The sequence below is a fragment of the Lycium ferocissimum genome, unplaced genomic scaffold, assembly GCF_029784015.1.
Source record: "Lycium ferocissimum isolate CSIRO_LF1 unplaced genomic scaffold, AGI_CSIRO_Lferr_CH_V1 ctg4992, whole genome shotgun sequence".
NCBI lineage: Eukaryota > Viridiplantae > Streptophyta > Magnoliopsida > Solanales > Solanaceae > Lycium > Lycium ferocissimum.
The window spans coordinates 8,295-34,708 of NW_026725830.1; the positions used below are offsets into that span (position 1 = coordinate 8,295).

The following is a 26,414-nucleotide window of genomic DNA, read 5'->3' on the forward strand; positions in this document are numbered from 1 at the left end:
GGCATAGAAGCCGATTCACAAAATATCTCGGAAGTAGTCACACCATCAATAACATTAAAGGTTCATTAGGTCATATCGAAAGAATGAGTCATTCCAATCAAAGTTTTGAAAACGCATGACTTACCTAAAATATTCCCATATCCCAATTTATCACAAGGGTGTCATTACCAACCCCTAACCATCATTGGTAAGCATCTTTCATGAGAAAAACACCCATAATAACTTATACATATATCTGGGGTTTGTTACGATTTAGGTTTAATGTGAGTTTGTCCCTCGCACACGTGCTTGACGTTATACATAATTTAGGGTTCAGCATGAAACGATTACTTTTTCCCTCATTCATTGCGAATCTTGAATAAAATTTAGGGTTTCAACAATAGTTTCAAAAGGTGACTTTCATTCAAATAAATTTGTAAGAGAGAGACATCTGAATCATCCTTATAGCCAAAATATGATTTTTAAAATAAGACATACAAACCCACTGACCAAAAAGTTCGTAAAACCGATAGAAAGAGTATGTTCAAAGAGACATACACATCCAAAATAAGATTTTTAAAAGGAAGACATACAAATCATCCTTATATCCAAAATATGATTTTTAAATAAGACATACCAACCACAACCAAAGAAGTTCGTAGGCACCGATAGAAAGAGTATGTTCGAAAAGGCACACATCAGTAAGATTTTTAAAAGGAAGACATACAAATCATCCTTATGGCCAAAATATGATTTTTAAATAAGACATACCAACCACAACCAAAAAAGTTAGTAAGAAGCAAATGAAAGAGTATGTTCAAAGAGACACTACATCCAAAAATAAGATTTTAAAAGGAAGACATACAAATCATCCTTATAGCCAAAATATGATTTTTAAATAAGACATACCAACCACAACCAAAAAGTTCGTAAGAACCGATAGAAAGAGTATGTTCAAAAGAGACATACAAATCATCCTTATAGCCAAAATATGATTTTTAAATAAGACATACCAACCACAACCAAAAAGTTCGTAAGAACCGATAGAAAGAGTATGTTCAAAAGAGACATACCTTAATTTGTTAAACAAGGTTTAACAAATAACTTTTCTAATGAAGAGCACCCAAACCCTATCTTGAATCACTTTGGGAAGAATTATGTTGCAAATCCTAGGTTTTGATCACAAAACATATTAAGAATCATGGGTTTGATGTTAGAAAGGGATTAGGGACTTGAATTCAACCTAGAATTATGATAAAACTTACTTGTAGGGTTCTTGAGGTTTTGGAACTTATTCTTCCTGACTTTAGGGTGATTTTTCGTGACTAGGGTTGTTGGGGAAATAAACCCCCAAGCAAATATAACTTAAAACGCGTAAACACGACTTTTGACCCGAATCATTATGCGATGGGCGTGCGACTCATGGCCATCGCACGACCATCTACAGGTCAATATTCGGAGAAGGGGTTTTTTTGATAGGCGCACGACGCATGGCTATCGCACGCGCCTGCACGCGCCTGGAATTCCAGCGTGTGTCGATTCTGCACAGTGTTCGGTAAAATGGGCATAACTTCTTGTACGTAGCTCCGTTTGGGCTGGGCGACCTACCGTTGGAAATCTATTTCAAAGATCTACAACTTTAATTGAGGAAGTGTTTCCAAATTCACAACACATTTTCATGAAAATCGCCCAGAAGATAGACCTACCAAAACTTAGGCGAATTTAAGAGGCCTTAAGAACTTCACTAATTGGTTTGACTTCAAAACGACCATCCTCCACCCGAATTCACCAAGAATGGATTCATATAGATAAAATTTCATCTTAATACTAGATTTTTATATATTCACACCTAGTTCAAGTTTACGGGGTGTTACATTTCTGCAGAAAACATAACTTGATTCACACAAATAGTATACACTGTCAGTAGGCAAAACTTATTTTATTAACATTACCTTACTCCATCAAGACTCCAATTAAACATCTCACTTTGTGGGTTTGTGTACAATTCAATTCAGCACCACATGTTTGTTTTCTTTAACTAACATACATTTTGACCAAATTTTTTTTACAATAATCTTAAGCAAGATGAAAGAGCTAGCAGTGGTCTCCACAATTTTTTTTTTTTGCACCTTTGAACCATTTCGTCATAGTTTAGCATGTCAGAGTCATTTTCCCATGTTACTAAAGTACATGTGGATTAAATGTCATGTCATACTCAGGGGTGGAGCTAAAAACATATGTATGGGTTCGGCCAAACCCAATAATTTTAGTTCAATATATTCTATTAAGAGTTCGCTAAATGTATAAAAAAAAAAAAATTTAGAATCCAGTTACTGACTTGTGATGTTGCTACAAAATTTCGAATTCATAAAGTTCAAATTGTAACTTCGCCTCTCGGCATACTAGCTCTACCATAGAATAGTACTACTATTATGGGAAGAATCAAATCGATTTTTAATTATAAATGTTTAGATTATACAATTTTTTGTTTTTGTTTTTCCCCCGTGGCTTTTAATTTGTCGCACGTATATCACGAGTCCGAATTATGTCACTACTGAAATTTGGTTTTAAGCGAGAGCAAGTTAGAGGGCAAGGTCCATGCTCCTTTTTTTTTGTTTGGTTTCTCATCCGGTTTCCGATACTTGCATTGGAGCCAGACTATTCTGGATTCGCGCCACATAGGGCCAATTCGGGAAAAGCTCTCCATAACAAAGATTTTTCCATACCCAGATCTGGTCCATGCTCCTTCTAGTTTCAACCTTGCGTGCATAAAATATTTTAAATATTTTAACTATTAAAAAAAGTAAAATTTGGGTACGTGAGAAAAGGTGTAAATGGGAACTATCTGTTTGGATCAATTCTGTTTAATTGAATACGGGTAAAGAAAACGGAGCAGATCTTGGGAGGTAGAGAGGTTGAGAATTTCTAATTCAAATTGCAAATTTTTGTTACATTTTTTTATGGTCATCTTGTAAACATCCTAAATAAATGTTGAAGAAAACAAAATGAACAAAATTAGGGAATTAACTAAGAATTATTAATTAATTAATTAAGAAGACGAAGCAGCAGCAGGAGCAGCGGCAGGGGAAGCAGCAGCAGTGCAAACTTGTGGATTTTGCTTTCCTTTTAAACTTGGCTTAATATTTTCACAACTTGATTTTGCTGGACCTTCTTTTCCACTGTATGTGATGTCAATGTCACCAACTTCAACACCCTCACATGGAGTACCTTTACTGCAAAGAAGTGATACTGCATCTTGAGTTCTTGATGTACCCTTTATGTTTTGGAAAGTCACTTTGCTGATCTTCACTTGTGAAGGCAACTGCAAAAAAATAAAATAATAACAATGAGGAAATCGTGGTGCAACTATAGAAATTGTTGGCATGTGACTAGGAAACCAGAATGCAAGCCATGAAAACAGTCTTTTGTAAAATGCAAGTAAGAATGTGCACAACAGATTCAATGCAGTACTGTTCTTTCCTAAATCCGTGCATAGTGGTCGTTTGAACTTTAGACCAATGGTCTAATTTTGACAAGAAAAACAAAACAATGAAGAAATCTTGGTACAACGATAGAAATTGTTGGCGTGCGACCAGGAGGCTTAGGATGCAAGCCATGAAATTAGTCTTTTGTAAAGATGCAAGTAAGAGTGTATACAATAGATTCAATGTGGTTATGTCCCTTCCCAAACCCGTGCATAGTAGGTGGCCACTTTTTGAACTTTAGACCAATGGTCTAATTTTGAGAAAGTGGCCAATTTTAAAATACAAGCCAACATAAGTGGTTGTTTTTGCAAACCATTTTGATAATGCGCTTTCTGCCAAGAGGTTCTCTATTCTTAGTGCTCGAACAAGGGGACTCTGATTAGTAACGTAAGGATCCTAACCACCTCGACAGAATGATAATTATAAGTGCGTGATACTTACATCTTTGTTGCATTTGCCAGCTGGGCAATAAACTTGATCAATGACAACAGGGTTGCTAACATTTTGCACAATGATATCCTCAAAGTGAATATCAGAGACAACACCAGGGTGAGAAGCAGGCCATGTCTTAATCCTAACACCATTGTCAGTGCTAATGAAAGTGCAATTCTTAACAAAAACACCAACAACTGGCTTTTCATCAGGATTTCCACCAAGGCTACCAACACTAATACCATGGCCAGGTCCACAAGTGACCTTAGTGATGTAAAGTTGTTCCGTTTCATCGCCAATGGAAATGCAATCGTCTCCGGTAGCAAAACTGGAATCTGTAACATTCACAGAGCTCGACCTTGAGATGTGGATGCCATCAGTGTTGGGGCTTCCAGCTGGAGCACTGACGTTGAAGTGGAGGAACGTTAAGTTCTTGCATTGATTCACGTTCACGTGGAATGATTTGCTGTCCAGTGTAGTTATGTCCTTGATTATGGAATTTGTGAGGGAGTTGAAGCTCAAGTTCTACACCATGCAAAAGTAAGAGAAAAATTAAAAAAATTCATAGAGTTAGTATAATTAATCAACAGATTTTGGTCATGGCATAACTATAGTATGTTTAGTCAAGTTTCTCAAAACTATTAATTAATGTTTTTTTCCTCCCTAAAAAATGTAGTTATATTGGAGAATTATGGTGTTTGGCTAACTTTTCAAGAAAAAAGTAAGTGGTTTTGAGAAATAAGAAATTATATATCTGATAAAAGGAAAAAGATGAAAAAATTATATTTTTCTTAGGTAGAAGTAGAAAATCGAAGTTTTATTTTTTATTTTTTTTACAGAAGAAAATACCCTTAAAAAATAATTATATTATTTAAAAACTATCAACAGTGTGGAAAACAATAATATCATGCTTGGCCGCACAGACCAAATACAAACGGTTTCTCTAATACTAGTAAAAGCATTTCTCAATCAATTCGATCAAATACAAATAGTTACTTTTCTCAAATACTTTTCCTGAATCTCATTTGATCGTAAACTTTTGAAAATCGACGATTTTGAAAGTTTGACCAAACAGAAACGTCTCAGAATAATATTAGTGGACTTACATTGGGAAGCTTGTTGCACTTTTTGGACTCCTTGCATTCCCATGCAGCTTTACCTTGACCATCAAGGATCCCACCACCAGACATGGTGAATCCATCAAGTTTGTTGACAGTCAACCATTCACCAGTCTTGAGTTGGTTAGGATCTGAAGGAGCTTTCAAAGTGGCTTGGATTTGAAGTTCAATTGGGCCTTTACATGGGCCTTCTAGTTTCACTTGGTTCATTTGGAATGTTCCCTTTGGGATCACAATGGTGCTTGGGCTTGTAGATTGACATGCCTCTTGAAAAGCTTTCAGAACGGCCTAAACAATAACCAAATTTTACATCAACAAAATAGAAAAAAAAAAGATTTATATAAAGAAAATAGAGAAGAGAAGAATATATTGCGGTTTGTTTTGAAGATATGTAAGGTGCTTTTTGTTTTCTTATAACATTTATGTACGGTCGGCTTATGTGTATTTTTGGTTATTTCATACGGTACGAATATCTCTTTCATCCAAGACTTAATCATATTGAAAGAAATCAACTAGTGTTTTTTCTATGTGTTGGTTTGGATGTAAACACACCTTCATGATTTCGATTTGAATGTAATCTCGATCTTCATTATTTTTCACTCATTTCATTAATCACTAGGTCTTATGACCGACTCGAGTATATTTCAAGGGGTTCAAAAAATACAAGAATATTGCATCGGGGATGCGAGCCTATGACCTAAAGCAAATTTTAAACCCCTTTGCCACTACACTAAATTCTTTTTATACATGTTAATGGCATTCAACAAATCATATGTATGCAAATGATTTCATTTTCGTCCTATTTGTGCTATATAATTTTTGAACGAATGAGATTCAATTTAATCTCCTTGCGTATTCCTAGCTCCGCCCTTGCCTAGGCCACACCATTTGGTGCAATCTTATAAAATGTGAAATTGTATTTCACTATTTCCTTGGATGAAAGTAGGTATAGAATAGGTTAGAATGTATCAACCGATAATGAGGGGGAAAAGCATGACTTACCTCACTAATATATCGCATTGCTATTGGCACCATACTTTGTTATATCAAAAGTTGCATTTTGAGATTCCCCAAGGTGTGCTAGAAATAACACCACCAATGCAAAATGCACCAACTTGAATTTCAAATCCATCTTTTCTAACCCCTCCAACCTCTTTTTTTTTTTTTTTTTTTTTTTTTTTTTTTTGGTTGAAGTTTTTGGGGTAGTAATTCAATGTCTTCTATGAAATGTAAAGAGAACAATGTTGAAGCCCTTTTATAGTGTAAATTGAAACTTTCCACTTATTTTAAACCGTAGATTGAGTTGCGGAGAAGACGTTGGGAATTAGTTTTTCATGGTAGCTAGTTCTTTTTTTCTTATGTTTTTTAAATGATTTATGTTTCCACCTATAAATTTTCCTGTTTTACTTGGTCTAGAAGTGCGGTAGAAATCAAATTCTCGCAAATTTTAGGGCGTGAACATTATTCAGAGATATTTTGCAAACTCCTTTAATTTTAACACAGTTGCGAAGTTTCACATAAATATGGTCTCTTCAGTCTAGCGGGAACATAAGCAAACATCCATCTATTGACATAGACATGACGGGTGGCTCCAGAATTGATTCACCATTCCTTGGATTTCCCACCTAAGCTGCATTAGGACAGCATAATGCACAAGCCAATTTCAACCAGATTGTTTGCTTGACCTTTCTTGTCCTTCTTTAGGGCATGACAGTCCACAAACTTATTATATCCACTCTTTTCACAGTTGTAACAATTGCTCGTGAATTTTTTATTGAAAATCTTACGAAAAATACTTGATCACGAAGATTATTGTGAATTTTTGAAAGCTTGAGGCGTGTCAAAAGACACCATCCTTAAGGATATTTCACCCGGTGTAGGTGTATCCTTCAACAAGTTCTTCTAGTATAAAACTAGGAGCATCGAAACGAACAAACATTAAATAAAAGAAAACCCAAAGACACTAATAGAATCTGAGTGAAGGAATTTCTCTACATCTTATCCATTCACCAAGGAATTGGACAAGTATATATAGATAAAAGAAGACAACATCAGAACGGCTTATGGTGATGGTGAATGTTCCAACCGTTGGCAGTAAAGAATAGTAAATGCTAATTGAATGACAAAGGGTTGTTACAAAGGCCTTATGAGAACGTTAGAGCTATACAAAATAATCATGAATTGAAATTATTATGGCTTATTAATGGTCTGTTACCATTATCAGAAGCTAATAATGTTAGAGATATTATATTGTTTTTTCCAAGACTTCTTGTTTGGACCATTCTATTGTCCAGAGCATCGCAGCCACAAATTTCTTCAAGTCGGGGTCTTCAGTTTTATTTTTCTTTTCAAGCGCATTCCACGATTCTTTCGAAGTGCCAACAGTATTGTAGACGTTGTACAAGTCGTCCTCCAACCCACTGAGGATGTTGTTCTTACACAAACTATTAGCGTGCTTCCATGCCGCTGGAATGCCCTCCTTAATGAACTTTTGCAGGCTCAGAGAAGTCACACTACTAAGAAAGGGCTTTTTCCGAGAGAGATACAAATCGACGGATGATAACCAACGACGAGTATCGGAAAGCTCATCTATTTTTTTTTTAAAAATAATTTTTGAATAAAAACCAATAGATATCCGTCGGTTGTTTTTGAGCACAACTGGCAGAATATTATTTCCGAGAGACACCGTTTGTATATTAGTTGGAGTGTTTTGCGCCAAAATAATTATATAGAAATTGGTGGACGCAATCAGTTTAATAATAAAAATAAATAAAAAGTATTTTCCTAAGACCAACCGTGTCCCTCATTTTTTTCAATCAAATACCGGTCAACTCATTAAATGAAAACCATTGACAATCGCGTTTGTCGATTTTATGTTAATACGTATCCGCGTATGTAATGATTGAAATTGTGTTTGAAGCTTTGGTAGGTTGTGTATACCTATTTGGGATCCTTCTCGGGATGGTCGAGGTGAAAGTCTGAGGGCTCGACGTGTTTTGACACCACGGGTTGTGAACTAAAATTACAGATTTTTTGTGTTGGTTTCCTTTACGCGTTCGCGAGCCAGGGAGTCGTGACCATGAATGTCAAACTCATTGGTCACCACGAATCGAATGGATTTTAGTTTCCAAAATCAGAGTAAAAGGCCACGAGGGCTTTAGTCTCCACAAACTAAAAGTAAAATGAATACAAGAAATAGTAAAGTAATTAAATTTCTCAATCTTGTTATCTTTTACGTATTCGAAACAAGTAAAAAGATAAACGGGAACATAACATTAATTAAACGAAAATGAACTTCCGAGCCTACGGATTGCCGTGTGTACTTAAGGAATGTAATCCCCTTACTATTGCCTAACATTGATTATTTTTCTCCCAAAATAGCGAGTGACGATCGCGACGCGAGCGCTTGCCATCTTCCCGGCTTTCTCTTTAAGCTAGAGTTTAAGTGCTTTTTTATGTATATCCAATAAATTTCTTTCCTTTCAATTTGGGACAAAAGTCCCAATATTTCCTATTCCTAACCTAAACAAAATTCATGGAATCAAATTCCATTGGCACAAAAAAAAAAATCAACAATGAGTCGGTTTATTTATTAGTGAGTAAATGTAGTTGTTGACTTGCAAAGTCACATATGCATTTTACTTGATTTGACATGCTTATAAGCTCACATAAACCTGTTAACCGGTTCGAATCGGTCCGGACCAGTAACCGGTTAACAAACCGGCCGGTTTTCGGTTTAAAAATCAAACCGGCCACCGGTTCCGGTTTACCGGTTAAATAACCGAAACCGGACCGGTCCGGTTCAAAAGTGTCCAAAACCTTTTTTTTTTTTTTGTATAGTATATATATATATATATTATAGTATTTATTAGTATATTGTAGGTATATTTACATATGTTATATAAGTTTATAAGTAAAGTTTATATATATTATCGACTAACAATACAACATATATATATATATATATATATATATATATATATATATATATATATATATATATATATATATATATATATATATATTTAAGTTATATGTATACTATATATATTTATATATTATAACTTAAGTTATTTATAGCTTAATTTTTTTCTAAGTTTATAAATTCGTATTTTATAAATAAAGTATATTTATATTATAAGTATATTCTTAGTATATTTTAGTTATTTTTCAAGTATATAACTTTCTAGTTTTCAATTTAAGTAGATGTATATTATAAGTATATTCTTAGTATATTTTAGGTATATTCCTAATTTTATATAAGTAAAAATATGAACACAAGTAAATAGAAGAAAGCTCAATGAGCCATATATTTTATTCATTCTTGGATAACATTTATTTGCAAGTTGTAGTTTTTTTAACTTGCAAATAATACATGAGTTGCAAAGAAATAGTAGAATAATAAAATCACCAATTTTCAATCATTTGGTTAATTCCCGCCATATCATATTCTACTACGTATATCTTCAAAGTCTTCCATTTTGGTCCGCTCCACTTGCTATCAAATCTTCAATCTCTTCCTCTTCGCCTTCCACCGCTTCCAAGTTTTGGTTGCGTCGCTCCGATCTAATCCAATCACGAATGCACACTAGTACTTGCAAGCTAAATCCGGATAATGAGTGTCTATGGTTCCAATTTGTTGTCTTCCTTGGCTAAAATGCACTCTCCGAAGCCACGATTGATACTTGAACCGTAAGGATATCTCGAGCCATTCTTGAGAGTATCGGATGACTTGCCTTGTATTTCTTCCACCATGCTAAGACGTCCAAATCATCTAGTTCCTTGATATCCACATTTGGTCGCATCAAATAAAAGTGATATTCATCAAAGTTTGCATTACAAGAAGGAGACGATGAATGTAAAACTTTAAATGTGACAAACCCGACAAGCCCTTTTTGCTACTTTGAGAAGTAGTAGGGCGTGAGCAACGGTATAGCATTTTCTTCCAAATTAGAATAATGATTAAAAACTTTTCTAAACTCGGCATCAATAGCGAGGTCGCGCTTTCGCCTAAAGATGGTTCAACTCCTCTTCAATTTCTAAAATGTATAAATTTGATTAACCAATGCTTTAGTATAAGACAATTTTAAACAAGGATTTAAAAGAGAACCCAATATAAATAAAGTTGGGATGGGAAAAAAATACTTCTTTAATTTTGTTGTCATATCAAAAATAGCCACTTGATAACCGGATTTATGTTTATACTCTTGTAAAACTCTAGCTATTTCCGCTAAGTGGGCTAAAATTCATACCTGGATAGCATTGTTTGGAAAAGCAAGAGTTGCATTATAAAAATTTTCTAAGAGTTCAACACATTCCTTAACATCTTCCAATGTGTAAAATTTAACCAATCATCATTATTAATATTATATTTGTTGTGAACTTGTTGTATGAGATCCTATACTCATATGCTTGTTGTAGCATAGTGTAAGTGTAGTTCCACCTAGTCTCAATTTCTACTTGAATTTTCCTAGGTCTAAGGTTATTTTTCACACAACAATTCTTAAAATCTCTCTGTCTTCCCCTATTAGCGTTACAAAAAAGAAACGCAACCGCTTCTCTAACTTTTTGAATAGAATCGTCAAAACACACAAAACCATCTTTAACAATTAAGTTTAAAATGACAACTACATCTCATATGAAAAATATTTTAGCGAAGGGTTTAATTCTCTTTTAAAAGACCAATCGCCTTGTATTATTAGAAGTATTATCTAAAGCAATACAAAGTGTTTTTCTATAAATGTTAAAAATCTCATAATAGTAGACATTGAATCCGCTAAAAATTTTCCATCGTGACGACCTTTCCCTTCATCATATAAAAAAGCTATAATTCTTTTTTGCATAACCCAATTATCATCAACTCAGTGACATGTAATAGCAAAAAAATCTAACTTGTTAAGACTAAGACCCAAATCAGCAGTAAAAGGAACATTACAATTTAAAGAATTAAATACATGGCGCAAATAAAATCTATATTTTTTATACAAATCTATAACATCCACTCTATAAGTACTTCTAGGAATACCATCAAATAACATATTATAGCAATGTTGAATGTAAGTAACAAATCCCAAACCCGAAGGAAAGGAAAATGGTAAACAATCATAAGCTACCATTTTAGCTATTTCTACACACTCTTTTTTCTTATCATACTTAAAATTTTTACCGGTTCGTGGGTCTATCGTCATTTGAATACCCCCCACATTTGAACCCGTTTGCTCTCCCCAAACATCCATATGTTTCTTTCTCATATGACCATTTAGTGTACCCGTTCCACCATCCTTACTAGTTTCTTGCCTAAAAGCAAATACTTATTTACATATGTTACATTTAGTTGTTTGGCTTTCCTTATCCTTAGTCATAAAATTCCAAATTTTAGCGGTTGGCTTACGAGTTCTAGGCGGTTTATCTTGTGTGTGTGTGAATGTGTGCAGACCCGTATCTCCTATGGGATTTTTTGGGCTTATGTTTCATCATCATCATCATCAATTTCATTAAAAGTGTCGCATAATGTTGTTGCATTGCCTCATGACCTAAAAGTGGATTATTTCCACCAACATCAATACCTAAATTAGGTGTTTCTTCCACAAATATTTTCTCATTAAACCCACTCCTAACAATACCACTACTACCGGCACCATGTCTAAATCTCTTCGCCATTATTAAATAGAATTAATTTAAATCACACTCAAATAAATCACAAGAAAATAAATTACAACAAATTAAATTGCGAGAAAAAAAAAAGATAGAGTTGGAACGAAGGTACTAAATTGCCGGACTAATTTCCAACAAAGTGAAGGCAGTTGGAACTTTAAATCCACCAAAGTTACTTCGGATTGTTGCAAAATCACCAACTCCACCAACAATCACTACTAAAAAAACAGCATTTTCTGACCTAAAAAAATGGTTATTCCCGACCTCATGAGGTCGGTATTGGTCAAAAACCGACCTCAAAATTATGTCGAAAAGAGTGGGTCGGTATTTTTACCGACCTCACGAGGTCGCAAAAACCGACCTCACGAGGTCGGTATAATTTTTTACGTCGGGTATTATGGAGATAAAGTACCGACCTCACGAGGTCGGTAAATTATATTAATAATATAATTATATGAGTTTACCGACCTCCTGAGGTCGGTAATTTATATGAATATAATATATTGTTTTAGATTTCTGTCATCGTGAGATCGATATTTGCAGAAAACCGACATCATCAGGTCGGTAATTTGTAATTTCTGGGAAAACTTTACACAAAACCGACCTGATGAGGTCGTTAATTTTCAATTTCTTGAAAATATTTGATAAAAACCGAATTTTACGAGGTCGTTAATTTTCAATTTTGAAAATATTTTGTAGAAAACCGACCCACGAGGTCGTTAATTTTTAATTTCTTGAAAATATTTGCAGAAAACCGACCTCATGAGGTCGGTAATTTTCAATTTCTTGAAAATTTTGCAGAAAACCGACCTCATGAGGTCGTTAATTTTCAATTTCTTGAAAATATTTGCAGAAAACCGACCTCATGAGGTCGGTAATTTGCAATTTATAGTAAATTTTGCATAAAACCGACCTCATGAGGTCGTTAATTTTCAATTTCTTGAAAATATTTGTAAAAACCGACCTCATGAGGTCGGTAATTTGTATTTCGGGTAAATTTTGGTGAAAACCGACCTCATGAGGTTGGTATTCGCAAAAAAAAAATTGGTAGGATGATATAGTCGCTATTCCGCAATTTAGGTCGTTTTCTCGCAAAAAAATTGGCAGACTATAGCCGCTATTCCAAATCGCCCGTCAAGATGAAAACAATTTTAGATTCAACTAAAACCAGCTCAAATAAATAGCCGCCAACAATTAACCAAACTACTACAAATACGTAAAACATTAAGCTACTTCGACAAACACATATATTACAACCACCAATACATCAAATTCAATTTGAAACTACTTCAAAGTTGAATCAAAACGTCATTCAAACATTCACAAGAGACATTAAGCTACTTCAACCTTCGCAAACATCAACACAACATTAAACTACTTCAACCTTTACAAACATCCACAAAACATTAAACAAATCTACACTAAGTTAGTCTACAACATTAGACTACTTCACCCCTCACAAACATCCACAAAACACTTACACAATCCACAAATCCACCACAACATTAACATTCAAACATGCCTTTGTGTGTTTGACACGTGAGTCCCATCATCATCCGCACCACTAGATTGAGTATGGGGGTTACGAGCATTATCAGGATACGACGGAATCCCCTCGAAGCAAGTAAGCCGCGTCTAATCGGGCCCTCATACCGTCAAACCGCACGTCCCTCCGCCTCTCCCTTTCCTCTGAGGCCTGTAGTTGGCTAGATAGCTCGGCAATCTTTTTCTCCATGGCCATAGCACTCACTCTATCAAACGACTCGGTATTGGAAGAATGTAGGCCTTCCAGGGCGATCGGATCGACGAAATGCACGATGTGGCATTCCGTAAGCTGTGCCAAACCTAGTGGGACCACCAACACTCCCAAGCCACCTTTCCTCCATTTGTTCATCTGTCAGCTGTGTGTCGGGTGGCTGAGTACGAAGAAACTCCGCCTTTGAATGTTGATATTGATTCTGAAATTAGAAGGTAAAATTAGCAACCAACTTAAATCTCGAATTCAACAAAAAAACTATCAAACATTTAGCAAAAAACCAAAATAGAACATGGTTGAAATCAATACTACTAACAATTCAACTAAAACATGGTTGAAATCAATACTACTAAACGGAAAACAAATCAATACTACTAACAATTTTTTATTTCCTTCAATATCAACTTGCATTCGGGGAAAGCCAACCTGCATAGTTTTTACTAGATCTTCAAATGTTGATGAACTGCTATAGCTATTTTCTTTACTTACTTTATGGATACTGCCTAAAGTAAGTCACTCGCCTTTTGTCTCTACAACTCAATCTAACAAACCAAAAAATTAAAAATTTAATATATATAAATAATCAAAGGTCTCACTAGCAATAACATATTAGCATATATTTCAATTCAAAAATTAAAAGTGTTTGCCTTGATCTTCAAAGTGCTAGATATTGAACGACCAATAATTCGATAAGTGATAAGACAAGCAATACCCTCGTTTTATTCAAGCAAAAGAATAAATTGATTAGACATAAAGACAATAAAGTAAATTCACAATCCTTCAAGTACACTTAAGGTAGACTTGCCATCTTCCTCCTCGGCCTTCTTGGCTCATAGCCCCACTAGTGTGTGTAAGAAAATGAGCCACCCTTCGTCGAAAAAAATCTAGCCTTCTTCCCTATGTCACTCAATTGTAAGAATCTTTCAAGAAGAATAGTCCAAAGAAGTTAGAAGGAGAAGATAGTTTTCGGTGAAGGATCCACGTAGGACTTCTTGATTAGATTCACGAACCCTTCCTAACATGTCACCTAGTAAGTTATATCATTTAGCTTTCTTCAAGTTTTTTTTAAAAAAAAGGCCATGTTCCATCTCGCCTAACATACACATTTTTCTTTACGCAATGAAAAGTAAATGAGTTTATTAATAAGGAATCGATCGTCAATATGAGCGAATTGTTTAAATAAAAATAATAAATGCATATACCTTAAATGCATAATAGATCTGTCTCTGTAACAAACCATTTGGTGACATCCGGCCCCTCTTTAAGTAGGGCGAGTCTTTAAATAGTTTTGCTATCTCATCTGTAAGGAGTCTTGAAGCTTTGTCTGGTAACCATCTACCAAAAATATAAAATGAAACACTTAGATAGTGAAACTTGTGCTAATGGGGGTACAAGGTCTGGTTTCATGGTTGATCAGACTAGTATACAAAAGTAGGCATCAAAACAATGCTTTTAGTGAGTTTGCAAAAGAATAAAATTTTTAGACATAAAGAAAATAGGGTAAAATCGGACACCTACAAGAAAGTTTTTGTGTCATTCACGTTACTTTTCCTAACATGTTCTCAAATGTAGGCCGGTCCTTGAAGTGGTGGGGAGATACACTAATTTCAACCATGATCCTTTTATTGACCATTTCCCAATGAAAAGTAATAGGTGGTATAGCACCATCAATATAAGTGCTCTGTTTAAATAAGGATGGACACATAGAGGGAAAATGTAACATGTCAAATTAGGTGATTTCATGGTATGAGTCAAGCCGATACTTATTGCAGCAGTTTATCAAGGCAAGCAGCAGCTATCAAACATTATGGAAGATACATAATATAATGCAGTTGACTTGGGCCATAATTGGACAAGATTTGGTTTATCACATGATGAGACGATTCATGCAAACTTTTAGCAGCTGCAGCAATGCAAAAGCACAGTTCCTAGAATTAATGTTCAGGCCATCTATTGGTCAAAATCTGGTTTTTAAGAGCATTGATGTCAGATTTTTATCTAGTTTCACTTATCTCTTACAAATTTCTAGAACCAACTTAGGACATCACTAAGACTTAAGTTGGTCGTTAGTTTAATTCTTGCATTTTTTATTAGCCAGCTTGGCTACATTTGTAAAGACTCTTTATTTGCTTGTTTTGAGAAACATTTATAAAATTAGCCCTAGGCACCAAAAATTCCTAGTGGACTTTGCTTTAAAAAAAAAAAACATAAACAAAAAAATAACCTAGCAGAAGGAAACTCATACCCGTATCCCGCAGGCTCGATGATGAGTCGCCCTGATGAGTCATAAGATTCCAGTTGTGGAGCACGTACACCTCCAGGTAATTCATTCGCGGTAGGAGTGTGAGGCGGAGAACTATTTTCTCGAAGGTCAGGACCCGTAATCTCGTACTGTTCAGTAGATGATGAAGAATGATGTGATGCGGTCGGCCAGGAGCGGCCGTCGAGTACCACTAGACGTAGCCCGCCGAGATCCGAAGTATACCGAGTGAAGCCCTCGTGGGGTAGGATAACTCGGTGGGACATCATCGAGGGGGCTGGGGAGGCGCCTCGGTACAGCCACGCGGGAGCCATATAGGGCCGACCAAAGCTATATGGAGGTGGAAGACTATATGCAATGTCATTCATAAGGGGATCGTAAGGCAATGGAGCACCGCGTGGTGACGTGGCGACGGGCTTCTATCTCTAATCACAAGGTTTTGTGATGGTCTCTGGGGAACCCCCGTCTCCTTAGCCTTCTTTGTTTTCTTACCCCCCTTTTCACCTGCCATCTATACAATAATATATATAAGTATCGCAAATATAAATTAATAGAAAAGAAATACATACTAGTAGTAATACATATTTGTTACCGTAATACACTTTATCATTGTATACTCTACTACAAATCAAGCATTTTACGTTTATGACATTTTCTAGCGATCATATTAATATAAATAAAATTATGTTTTGCCATGTGCTACTTTTTTGTTCCTTTTTTTTAAAGTGGTTGCTAACTTCATCAATTGACTATGCAAAGAATCTAAACATTATTAATTTGATATTGTAAAATGTTGCATCTACTCTAACATATAAATTCGAAAAACAAAATAAAAAGTTTGCGTAAGAAAAATTGATAGTGAAAATTGAGAGAAATGATGAAATAATATTAAGGAAAGAGAGAATGGAATACCTCCTTTCGCATCGAGATTTAAGGAATATTGATGCACTAATATTGTGGAAAAATTATTGAGACTAATCTCCGAATGTTCATGCCGCAACAAACAACGAATGTTCAAATTACTGAGTCTAATTCAAATACAAAGAAGCAAACTCAAGAGGTGCAGAGTGTTTTTAAAAATCAGCAACGAGGTTTCACATGCTACTTCGTCAACTTGCAATTTATACTTCAAAAAAGCAACTGTTTGCGCAACATGATCCTAATGCAAATACTAAGAAGCAAGAACAGTTACGCTTTAAAGAACCAAGGAAATCTAATTCATGCAAAGAAGAAGAAAGTTTATACCACCAAAGAATACAAAGAACGGTAAAGTTTAGCATTTAACAATAAGCACACAATGAAACTACAGTTCATTTAAGAAATTTCAAAGAACTGAAGAAACTGAAGAAAAGACAAAGAAAAACAAATTACGCCAGAACCGCAAGAATATTTATGGTGCAATGGCACAAGGCTATTGAGAAGAAGAAGAAGAAATGGCTCTTCAAATCATGAAAGCCTCAAGAAGAATCATATGCTATTGATTGCTTTCGATCTACGATCGATTTATATGAATTAGTAAAAGAAAATCACTAAGCAAAAATATTTTTGGATGGTGAAGCTTTGTTAAAACACAAACTTCGCATCCGAGAAACACCGAACTCATTAAACATCACAAGAATATATTGCACACACAACCATATATAAGCTTGAAACAAGCCGATCTCCTCATAATTAAATACATAATTCACACAAGTTTTTTTAAACACGTAAAGAACCCTTCACCCACACACCCCTCCAAATATATATCACATATATTGCATCTAGCAGAAAATGATATATATATCCGATTTTATATGAATTAGTAAAAGAAAATCACTAGTTATGCAAGTCATATAACTTGTGATAATAAAGTAAAAGAAGCTTTGTTAAAACACATAAACTATAGAGAATCAAAAATACTAAAATTTCATGTATAACAAAATACTAACATTTCATTTTTTTTTCTTCAAACATCAAGACAAAATATATTGCAAAATACATCAAATACACTTAAACTATATATATAAGCGAGTTGACACAAGCACGAAATCTCACACCTCAAATTAAATACATAATTCACAAAGTTCGATAAACACGTAAAGGTGTGTAACCCATCACCCACACACCCCTCCAAAAAAAATATCTAAATTTTGTTAAATGCAAATCTTTTCTTTTTGTTAATTAAATATATATAATCCGTGTCTTTAAAATGCTCTAATAATTATCTCTTCTTCATCACTAAACCATCCCAAAAACCACCACCATTCTCGGCCTAGTTATGCAAGTCAAACCCAACCATTAACTCACCATCAATGATTCAATAAAGTAAAAGGAACGCTCACATAATGAAAATACCATCATTTTTTCTAAAGTCATAATAAGACTCCATTTGAGAGAGGCCATCAAAATACTAAAATTTCATTTTTTTGTTAAAAGTCTTGGAAGAACAAAATACTAACATTTCATTTTTTTTTTTTGCTTCATAAAATGTTTGTTTTAATTTTTTGTTTGTGAACCAATCCAAGATGAAACATCAAAACTTTATAGATGTAAATATTTACTAAAAGAAAAAAAATCAACAAACGGTATATTTAATCATAAATTTTTTTTGTGCACACTCTTTAACCTCTAAACTTGGAATGTGAACTCGACATTTTGGTATAGTTTAAGTGTCACAAAACTTTATAGATGTCATAACTAGTATACTCTTCCTCTGTAGTTCATCCTCCCTTAATGATCAACCACCACCGCCACAAAATGTTGTTATGGCCTGTATCAAGTCATTCTTAAAATTAATGCATTCTTTTTTTCATTTACAAGTTCACTGGATTAATTTACAGGAGAAACAAAATTGTGAAGGGGATCGGGCATTCATCCGATAATGCAAAAAGATTTCCTTTTCAAGTAGCAAAAGGGAGGTACCTCCTGCTGGTGGAAAACATAAATCAGAGTAAAAAGTGGTACCTCCTGCAGGTTAAGAAAGAAATAAGATTGTGATAATAGATAAAGAAAGTGCAATGACAAACAAAGATTGCACGACTAACTCTAAAAACAGTGACCTACACAGAAGAATAATGCACTAACATGCATGTGAAAATCCAAAAAGAGAAATACTCAAAAACTGAGAAATTTAGAAATTGGAAAGAAAATCTCAACTACAAATGCATTCATGTGATATTTTCCAACAAACCAAGCAAGAGGAGAAAAGAATTCAAATAGAACTCAAGGGAAAGAGCAATAGAAGCACCAATATTTTTCATCTAAATGATAAACTGGATTTCTTTTTCTTTTCAAAAACTCCATTTTTCTGATAATCTTTTTCAAAGAATAGAAGCACCGAACCAAATCAATGCACAATCAGAATAGGTACAAATGATTGCATGAAAAATCAATAGACACAGAACTTTCAAAGAGTCAGATTTACAGACGGAACATGGCGCAAGAAAAAAGAAATAGCAATCGCCATAGAGGCTGGATGTCAATTTTTTTCCTTATAAAATCAGATTGAATGGAACAATCTACAACAATGAGCTAGCATGCTCTTCTCAACAAAGAAAACACATAAATTTACATCAGTTGGTTCTGTGCAAAGATAAAATAGCTTCGACCAGCAAAATTTAATTTTAGCGACCAAGAAAAACATAGGCTTTTGCAAAATCAATTTTAAAGCACGCTTAAGAACATAGCAAACAAGCAAAAAAGTATGCAATTACCAATATGCAAAAAATAGTAAATGCTACTTGACAAAAGCTAACCAAAGGTGGGAAACTTTCATGCCGAATTGGGAGAAAATGATAGGCTACTACTTTATAAGAACTCATTCTCAAAACATATGCTAAGTTTCTACTACGCATAAGAACTCATTCTCAAAGAACTAGAATGGGGCACGTGTCGGAAAGCTTGGTATTCAACAACAAGATGAACGAAAACGGGGATAATTCTTCCCTCGTTTTTTTTTCTATTAGGATAGTAACTTCAAGAAAACTTGCAACAAGAAAGAGATATAACAATGAGTCTTGCTAATGAGGAGAACAACTTTGTATCTCCATCTAAAGTTGTTAAGATATGGGAAATATCCGTAACAATGTAAAGGATGATTTTTAATGGGGAAAAAAAAATTTTAGAGGTGAAGCATAGGAATGGCTTTTTGTAATTCCGTTGTACAATGATAAGAATTTAACAAACATATTGGTGTATATTGTTCACCATGTCATCATACAAGGAGATAAGGTGTATGGTAGCTTGGTTATTGTAGATAATGCTAAAAATTTCATCCAGTTAAGAATAACGAATCGATCGCTATTCCAAACACTCAAGAAGTCTCCGGTGGCTATTCCTAAGGGAGAATGGTAATTTAGTACTAGCCTTAGGCCCAAAAAGCCTAGTGGACTTTGACAAAGCAACATGACAAAATTGACACACAAGCACAAGATTATGTTAAATGCATGACATACTTTAGAAAATTGTTAAGACTTAAATTCTTTTTGTTATCCTATTAACACCGCAAGAAATCTAAAAGAATAAAAAATCCAGATAGATCTCAACATCCATGCAAAAAGCAGTAACCACAGTCGTAGCAAATCAGTCAACAAGTAAACATTCACTACATCGCATGTAAATGCAGGCAATTTGCAGGTTTGTCTAACATTAACTAATGTACATCAGGTCACTACCATTTTGTCAAGTTCATAATTTCTACATGCTTGCTAGTTATGTTAGTCTGCCTCAATAGGATTAGCAAGGTAAAATTATAAAACAGGGAAAATTCATAAAACGTACCACTACACCGTCAAGATTGTCAAGTGCATTACCCCTCTCAGATCTCTAAAATGTCGAAATGGCTCAAAGAATGTCTTCGTTGAGGTATCTGAAAGGAAACAAAAGAGAAAGAATCAACATAAGGATGTTTTTAAAAGGTTAAGGAGGAACAATAAAGACACAGAAAAATGTAATTTCGTAAAAGTTGCCAACTTCAAAACACTGATAGTATTCGAAAACCGAGTAATAAAGCAAAACCATTCCAGATAGAACCTATAAATAGGAAGTAAACAATCAACTACTAATTTCAAACATGTAAAGAAAATATGTAAGTATAAAAAAATACTTACTAATTGCTATTAATCCTCATTCCCATCCCCATCTCCCTCTTCTGACCATTCTTCCTCATCGCCTGTTTCGTTTTCATTATTACATTCATTCACCTCTGCATTAATTTCTTCTGCATTTATTTCTTCCAATATGTGTTCTGCATGCTCTAAATCATCTTCTAACTCATTGTCAACTGTTTGGTGAACAACTGATATGTCGTCATCCTGGAACGCAACAGGCAACACATTCTCCACTTCCACTCGACCCACAGGCTTGACTTTAATTACCACCCACCAAGCGTACTTATCTGGACGCAAGGGATAAGGAGCATAGTACACTTGTCTAACATTTTGTGCAATAATGAAAGGATCATAAGCCGCATACTCCCTCGTGTGGTTTACTTCTATGATGTTATACTGCTCGAGTACCCTTGTACCTCTATTTGGGGTTGGATCAAACCACTTGCACCGAAAAAGTACAATTCTTTTTTTGCCACCACCAGAATATTCCAGTTCTAGGATCTCCTTAATTACACCATAATAATCGACCCCGGCTAGTTTCCATCCCTACCTTTAACCCAAACCCCGCTGTTGTTAGTTTTCATATGCTTAGATCGTTCTTCGGTAGTAAATTTGAAACCATTTACCACATATTTGTCCATAGAATAGACCATACCGGGTCCCCAAGATATGTCCTTTAAAAGTTGGTCATGGTAACCATATTCTGTACTGTAAACCTATTAATAGTTAAGAGATAGTAAGTTAGCAATAATATAATGTGCACTTTTTAAATTATATTAGCTTTGTGAAAAGGTTGTAACACTTACATAATCGTTAAACCACTTCCCAAACTGGTCGTACACTTTTTCAACGCCATTTAAATGCACAAAGTAATTGTCCGACAAAATGGAGTTTGAGTTAGTTGTTATGCCTTGTACTTGGATAGTTAGTGCAAAATAATAACAACTTACTCATAATATCGTTGAACTTCCGAGCAATTCAGCAAGACATGTATCGATGCAGATTTAGACTCCATATCATTAAATTCTCTTGTACGTTTTTTTGAACCCGAACCAGGTCGATTGAAGATTGATATCGGCTTCGCTAAAGCATCATTCTCACCTCCTTCATAATGCCGATCGTCCGTTTCGCAAGCATGCCACATCATCCCCAAAGTAGTAAGAACAGAAATGAGTCGTTTCCTTAGCAAGATAGGCTTCGCAAATTGATCCTTCAACTCTATGTTTCTGCTTAATACCCCGTTTAGACTTGCCAATAGTTCTGCATAATATTATTTTAAGCGTGAATTTTTAAAAATAAATTGGTAGAGAGAAATAAATAAAAATTTACACCTATTACCTCTCGAAGGGATACATCCAACGACAATGAACTGGGCCTCCGAGTCGAGCTTCCTCCGCAAGGTGAATTGGAAGATGTTCCATCACATCGAAGAACCCCGGTGGAAGAATTTTCTCCAACTTACTTGTTATTACAGGAATATTCTGATGCATCCGATCCAGGTTGTCTACCCTCAACGTACTGGAACACAAGTCTTTGAAGAACAAACTAATTTCTGTCATAGGCTTCCAGATTCGGGCAGGCAAGCTACTAAATGCAATAGGGAGTAAAGTTTCCATGAAAACATGACAATCATGGCTTTTCATCCCATGTAACTTTCCTTGCGCCATATCAACACGTTTTTCCAAATTTGATGCATACCCATCGCATCTTCAAGTTCTTAACCCATTCACAAATCTTTCGCTTATGATCCATTGTGAATGAATAACTAGCCTTAGGCTCAAGACCCCGTTCCTTTGTCCCGTAACCATAACTCTTTACGCATACAATATTCCCCGTAAGTCCAATCTTGCCTTCGGATTATCTTTTGTCTTGCCCTTGACATCCATTACTGTGTTGAATAAATTATCAAAGTAATTTTTTTCAATGTGCATAACATCAAGATTATGCCGGAGAAGATTATCCTTCCAATATGGTAACTCCCAAAATATGCTCTGTTTGGTCCAGTTATGTGCAACCCCATATCCATCGAACTTGTACTGTTGTAACTTTCGGAAAGTTCTCAACCCTCTCCCAAATTTCCTCTCCTGAAAGTCTTGGAGGTGGATAGTTTCGTTCAATTTTGTTCTTCCTAAATGCATTTTTCATACTCCTAAACTCATGATCCATTGGCAAGAATTGACGGTGACAATCAAACCATGAATTTTTTTTTGCCATGCTTTAAAGTGAACAATTTAGTATTCTCCATGCAAGAAGGACAAAGCAACTTTCCAAAGCAGTATCCACCCGACAACATCCCATAGGTAGGAAAATCATTAATAGTCCATATTAAAGTGGCCCGCAAATTAAAATTTCGTTAAGAGAAACGTCAAACGTCTCAACCCCTTCAACCCACAACATTTTCAACTCATCAATCAAAGGTTGCAAGTATACATCAATCAAAACTTTTGGATTACGTGGGCCAGGAATGATGCAATTAAGGAATATATATGGACTAGTCATACACAACTCAGGTGGAAGATTATATGGTGTTAAGAAAAAAAGGCAAGAATATGGTGCAGTGAGAAAATAGAATGTGGAGTGAATCCATCGGAACATAAACCCAACCTAATGTTTCGTGGTTCAAAAAGAAAGTTTGGATATGTTGTGTCAAAATGTTTCCAAGCCTCTCCGTCCGATGATGACACATAACACCAGCGGCCTTCTATTTTCACTGTGCCATCTCATATGAGGAGCGGAGCTATTTGATGCGTACAACCTCTTTAACCTTGGTATAAGAGGTAAGTAATGCATCGCCTTAACGACAACCCTCTTCCCGCTACGAGTCCGCTTAAAACGAGCTCTTCCACAAAACTTACAAGATTCTAGACCTTCATCATCCTTATAGTATAACATGCATCCATTTTCACAACAATCAATTCTCATCGACGAGAGTCCTAACTTAGACACTAGTCTCTTTGCCTTATAGTAATTTTCAGTATCTCTAATTTCGGGTCAACTAATTCATGTATAAGGCCAATCACAAGATCCATTGCACCTTGAGGAACATTCCAATCTGCTTTGATGCTTAATAATCTAACAAAGAATAGACAATTGAGAGTGGGGACTCCCCTTCATATAAAGGCCGACTAGCCTTTTTCAATTGTTCAAAAAAATGACTAGCTTCTTCATTTGGAGCTTCTTCACCATGGTTACCGGATTCAAAATCGGAATGCATCCCATAAGCATCTTGAACCATGTCATGCATTCTAGAATTTTGGACATTAGGTTCCACCGCCCTACTACTTTCACCAACAACAAAGTTTTGAAATCTACCAAAACTACTATCCGTTTCTCCATGACTAGTCCACACTGTATAATCTTTTTCAAAGCCGTTTTTGTAGAGATGAAGCCTAACAATCTCTCGGTTTCTCGTAATTCCTACATTGACATATCACACAAGGGAACCTAACCAAGCCATGACTTAGAAAAGTTTCAAGTGTCATTGCATAGTCAACAAAAGCATCGACACCGTCTATAAATTCTTGGCTCATCCCCCCTCGATTTTCGTTTGTCCTATTGTACATCCAATTACGAGATTCCATCTACACAAATAACACCAAATTTTAAATTGTTAGGGATCAAATTCAATGTTTAATTTAATTCAATGTTCAAAACCCAAATCACCAGCTTTCCTAATTAGCAAATTAATAGCTAAAACTCATATCATGAAAAATTAACTAGGACAATTTAATCTAAGAAACACTCCATGCTAGTCCATGTTCTAAACCATCAATAATGATATTTATTTACTTTTTCCATCCTTTACCTCAAAACCACATAAAAATCAGATTCTTTTATTCTTGAATTTTCATAAAGAAAAGAATCATACAAACACTTCTCAACCAATCACATTTTTTTTTTTTTACAATTCAACAACTTTAATCATACCATTAATTATTTTCTTTTATATTTCAAATATTAGTCTAAAATCAACTAATGACACACTATGTCAATGTAAAAATAAAACTTGTACAAAAAAGAGAAGACAAAAACTAAATCTTAAATAAAGTTCATTCCAAATTACATTAAGCATCAATTCAACAATTGAAATAGAGAAAGCACATTTTGAGATAGGAAAATACACACCAGAAAGATTAAGGATGTTGTCTACCGATCGTCAAAGTCATTGTCAATAGAGGCAAAGACAATGATCTCCTAAATCAAGCACAAACAACTCGAGAAAAGAAAAGGAAAAAAAATAAGGTCAATTCTTCCAAGACTTTAACATTTTAGTTAGAGTAACAAAAAAGGGAAGTAACTTTGGGAATTAAAATGAGAAAGGAAATTAGTGAATCAAAGGAGAAATTAGGGCTTACCTAGAAGATGGAAAATGAAGGTGGAGAGCATTGGAAGAAGAGAAGGGCGTGAGATATGGGGAAAATGAAGTGAAGAAACTTTGAGAGCGTAGAAAAATGGGGAGAGATCTGGAAGAAGTAGTATTTTTTTTTTCAATGGGTAGGGACGGCGGCGACGCGGGGTGACCGGTAGGAATGGTGGTGGCATCGCCGGAGTTTCTAGGGTTAGAGAGAGAGAGGGGAGAGAACGGGGGAGAGGGGAGAGGAAAAGAGAGATTGAACGAGGTAGAAGAGTTTAATTATTGGGTCCGGTGAATTTTATTTGATCGATTATACCGACCTCACGAGGTCGGTATATTTAATAATTTTATTTTTATTTAAAATAATACCGACCTCGTGAGGCCGTATTCTTTAAATTAAAAATAAAGTTATAATATTTGTCATCAAATAAATTTCCGACCTAGTGAGGTCGGTACATTATTTTTTCAAATTTTGGTACAATATTACCGACCTCATGAGGTCGGTTTATTTTTAAAAAAATTAAAAAATAAATATTACGACTTTACCGACCTCATGAGGTCGGTTTTTTTTTTTGCGACCTCAACTGAGGTCGGTTTTTTGAGGTCGGTAAAACCTGTTTTTTTAGTAGTGAATATAATTAATAGCAACAAAGAACACACACCGCCACATGAGATTAAGAAATATGGAGTTCTCATGCATCTAGATATGGAAGCAGAAAAATCATAATACATAGAGGGAAGACCTGAAAAGTTTCTATTTTAATCTATTGACAAAATCAAAAGAAATCATTCTGAACTAAGTTGATGAATGATTTGGAGAAAAACTCACCCAATTTGTACACGTGGAAAAAATAAAATTGAAGTGAGATGAAAAAAATTATACAGAAGGCAAACAATCAAATGAAAAAGTTGATCTTTTCTTTACCTTCATCAAAGTTGCAGGATATCCAGGGGGGAAAAAAAAAAACTCTCCAAAAAAACTCGTTTATAAAAAGGAAGTACCAATTTCACTACCTACACGGCTTGTTCTTCCCCTACTAATATTTGATTTGCCAATATTGATGGCTCTCTTATTTACCAAAAGAAGATAAAGTAAAAATAAAATAAAATCAGAGTGTTAGTATATTTTTGCAAGTATTAAATTTAAGATAAGGAAATTGTCCTCTTCTGTTAAATCCATGAACTTATTGAAAGTGCAAGATGGGGGGGGGGGTGTGAATTGTAAATTTTTCGCTCTGCCAGTCGACTAGGTTAGACCAGTAGTCGACTGTTTGCTCAGAGAACACTAA

At 34.9% G+C, this 26,414-nt stretch overlaps 1 protein-coding gene and 2 long non-coding RNA genes across 3 annotated transcripts; all 3 read right to left on the reverse strand.

Annotated features, from left to right (window-relative positions):
- Positions 1-2,994: 2,994 nt before the first annotated feature.
- On the reverse strand, positions 2,995-5,316 carry LOC132044591 (polygalacturonase-like). Its single transcript, XM_059435087.1, has 3 exons — positions 5,003-5,316; positions 3,906-4,421; positions 2,995-3,301 (listed from the first exon to the last, which is right to left on the reverse strand). Exons 1-3 carry the CDS (start codon positions 5,222-5,224, stop codon positions 3,029-3,031), a joined length of 1,011 nt encoding a protein of 336 aa, XP_059291070.1. The 5' UTR covers positions 5,225-5,316; the 3' UTR covers positions 2,995-3,028.
- A 7,582-nt stretch (positions 5,317-12,898) lies between these two features.
- Positions 12,899-13,785, reverse strand: LOC132044592 (uncharacterized). Its single transcript, XR_009412235.1, has 2 exons — positions 13,053-13,785; positions 12,899-13,015 (listed from the first exon to the last, which is right to left on the reverse strand). It is a non-coding gene; the product is annotated as an uncharacterized LOC132044592 (long non-coding RNA).
- Positions 13,786-16,089: 2,304 nt separating this feature from the next.
- Positions 16,090-25,248, reverse strand: LOC132044595 (uncharacterized). The gene is made up of 4 exons (XR_009412237.1): positions 25,127-25,248; positions 24,897-24,984; positions 20,443-20,530; positions 16,090-16,195 (listed from the first exon to the last, which is right to left on the reverse strand). It is a non-coding gene; the product is annotated as an uncharacterized LOC132044595 (long non-coding RNA).
- Positions 25,249-26,414: the final 1,166 nt, after the last annotated feature.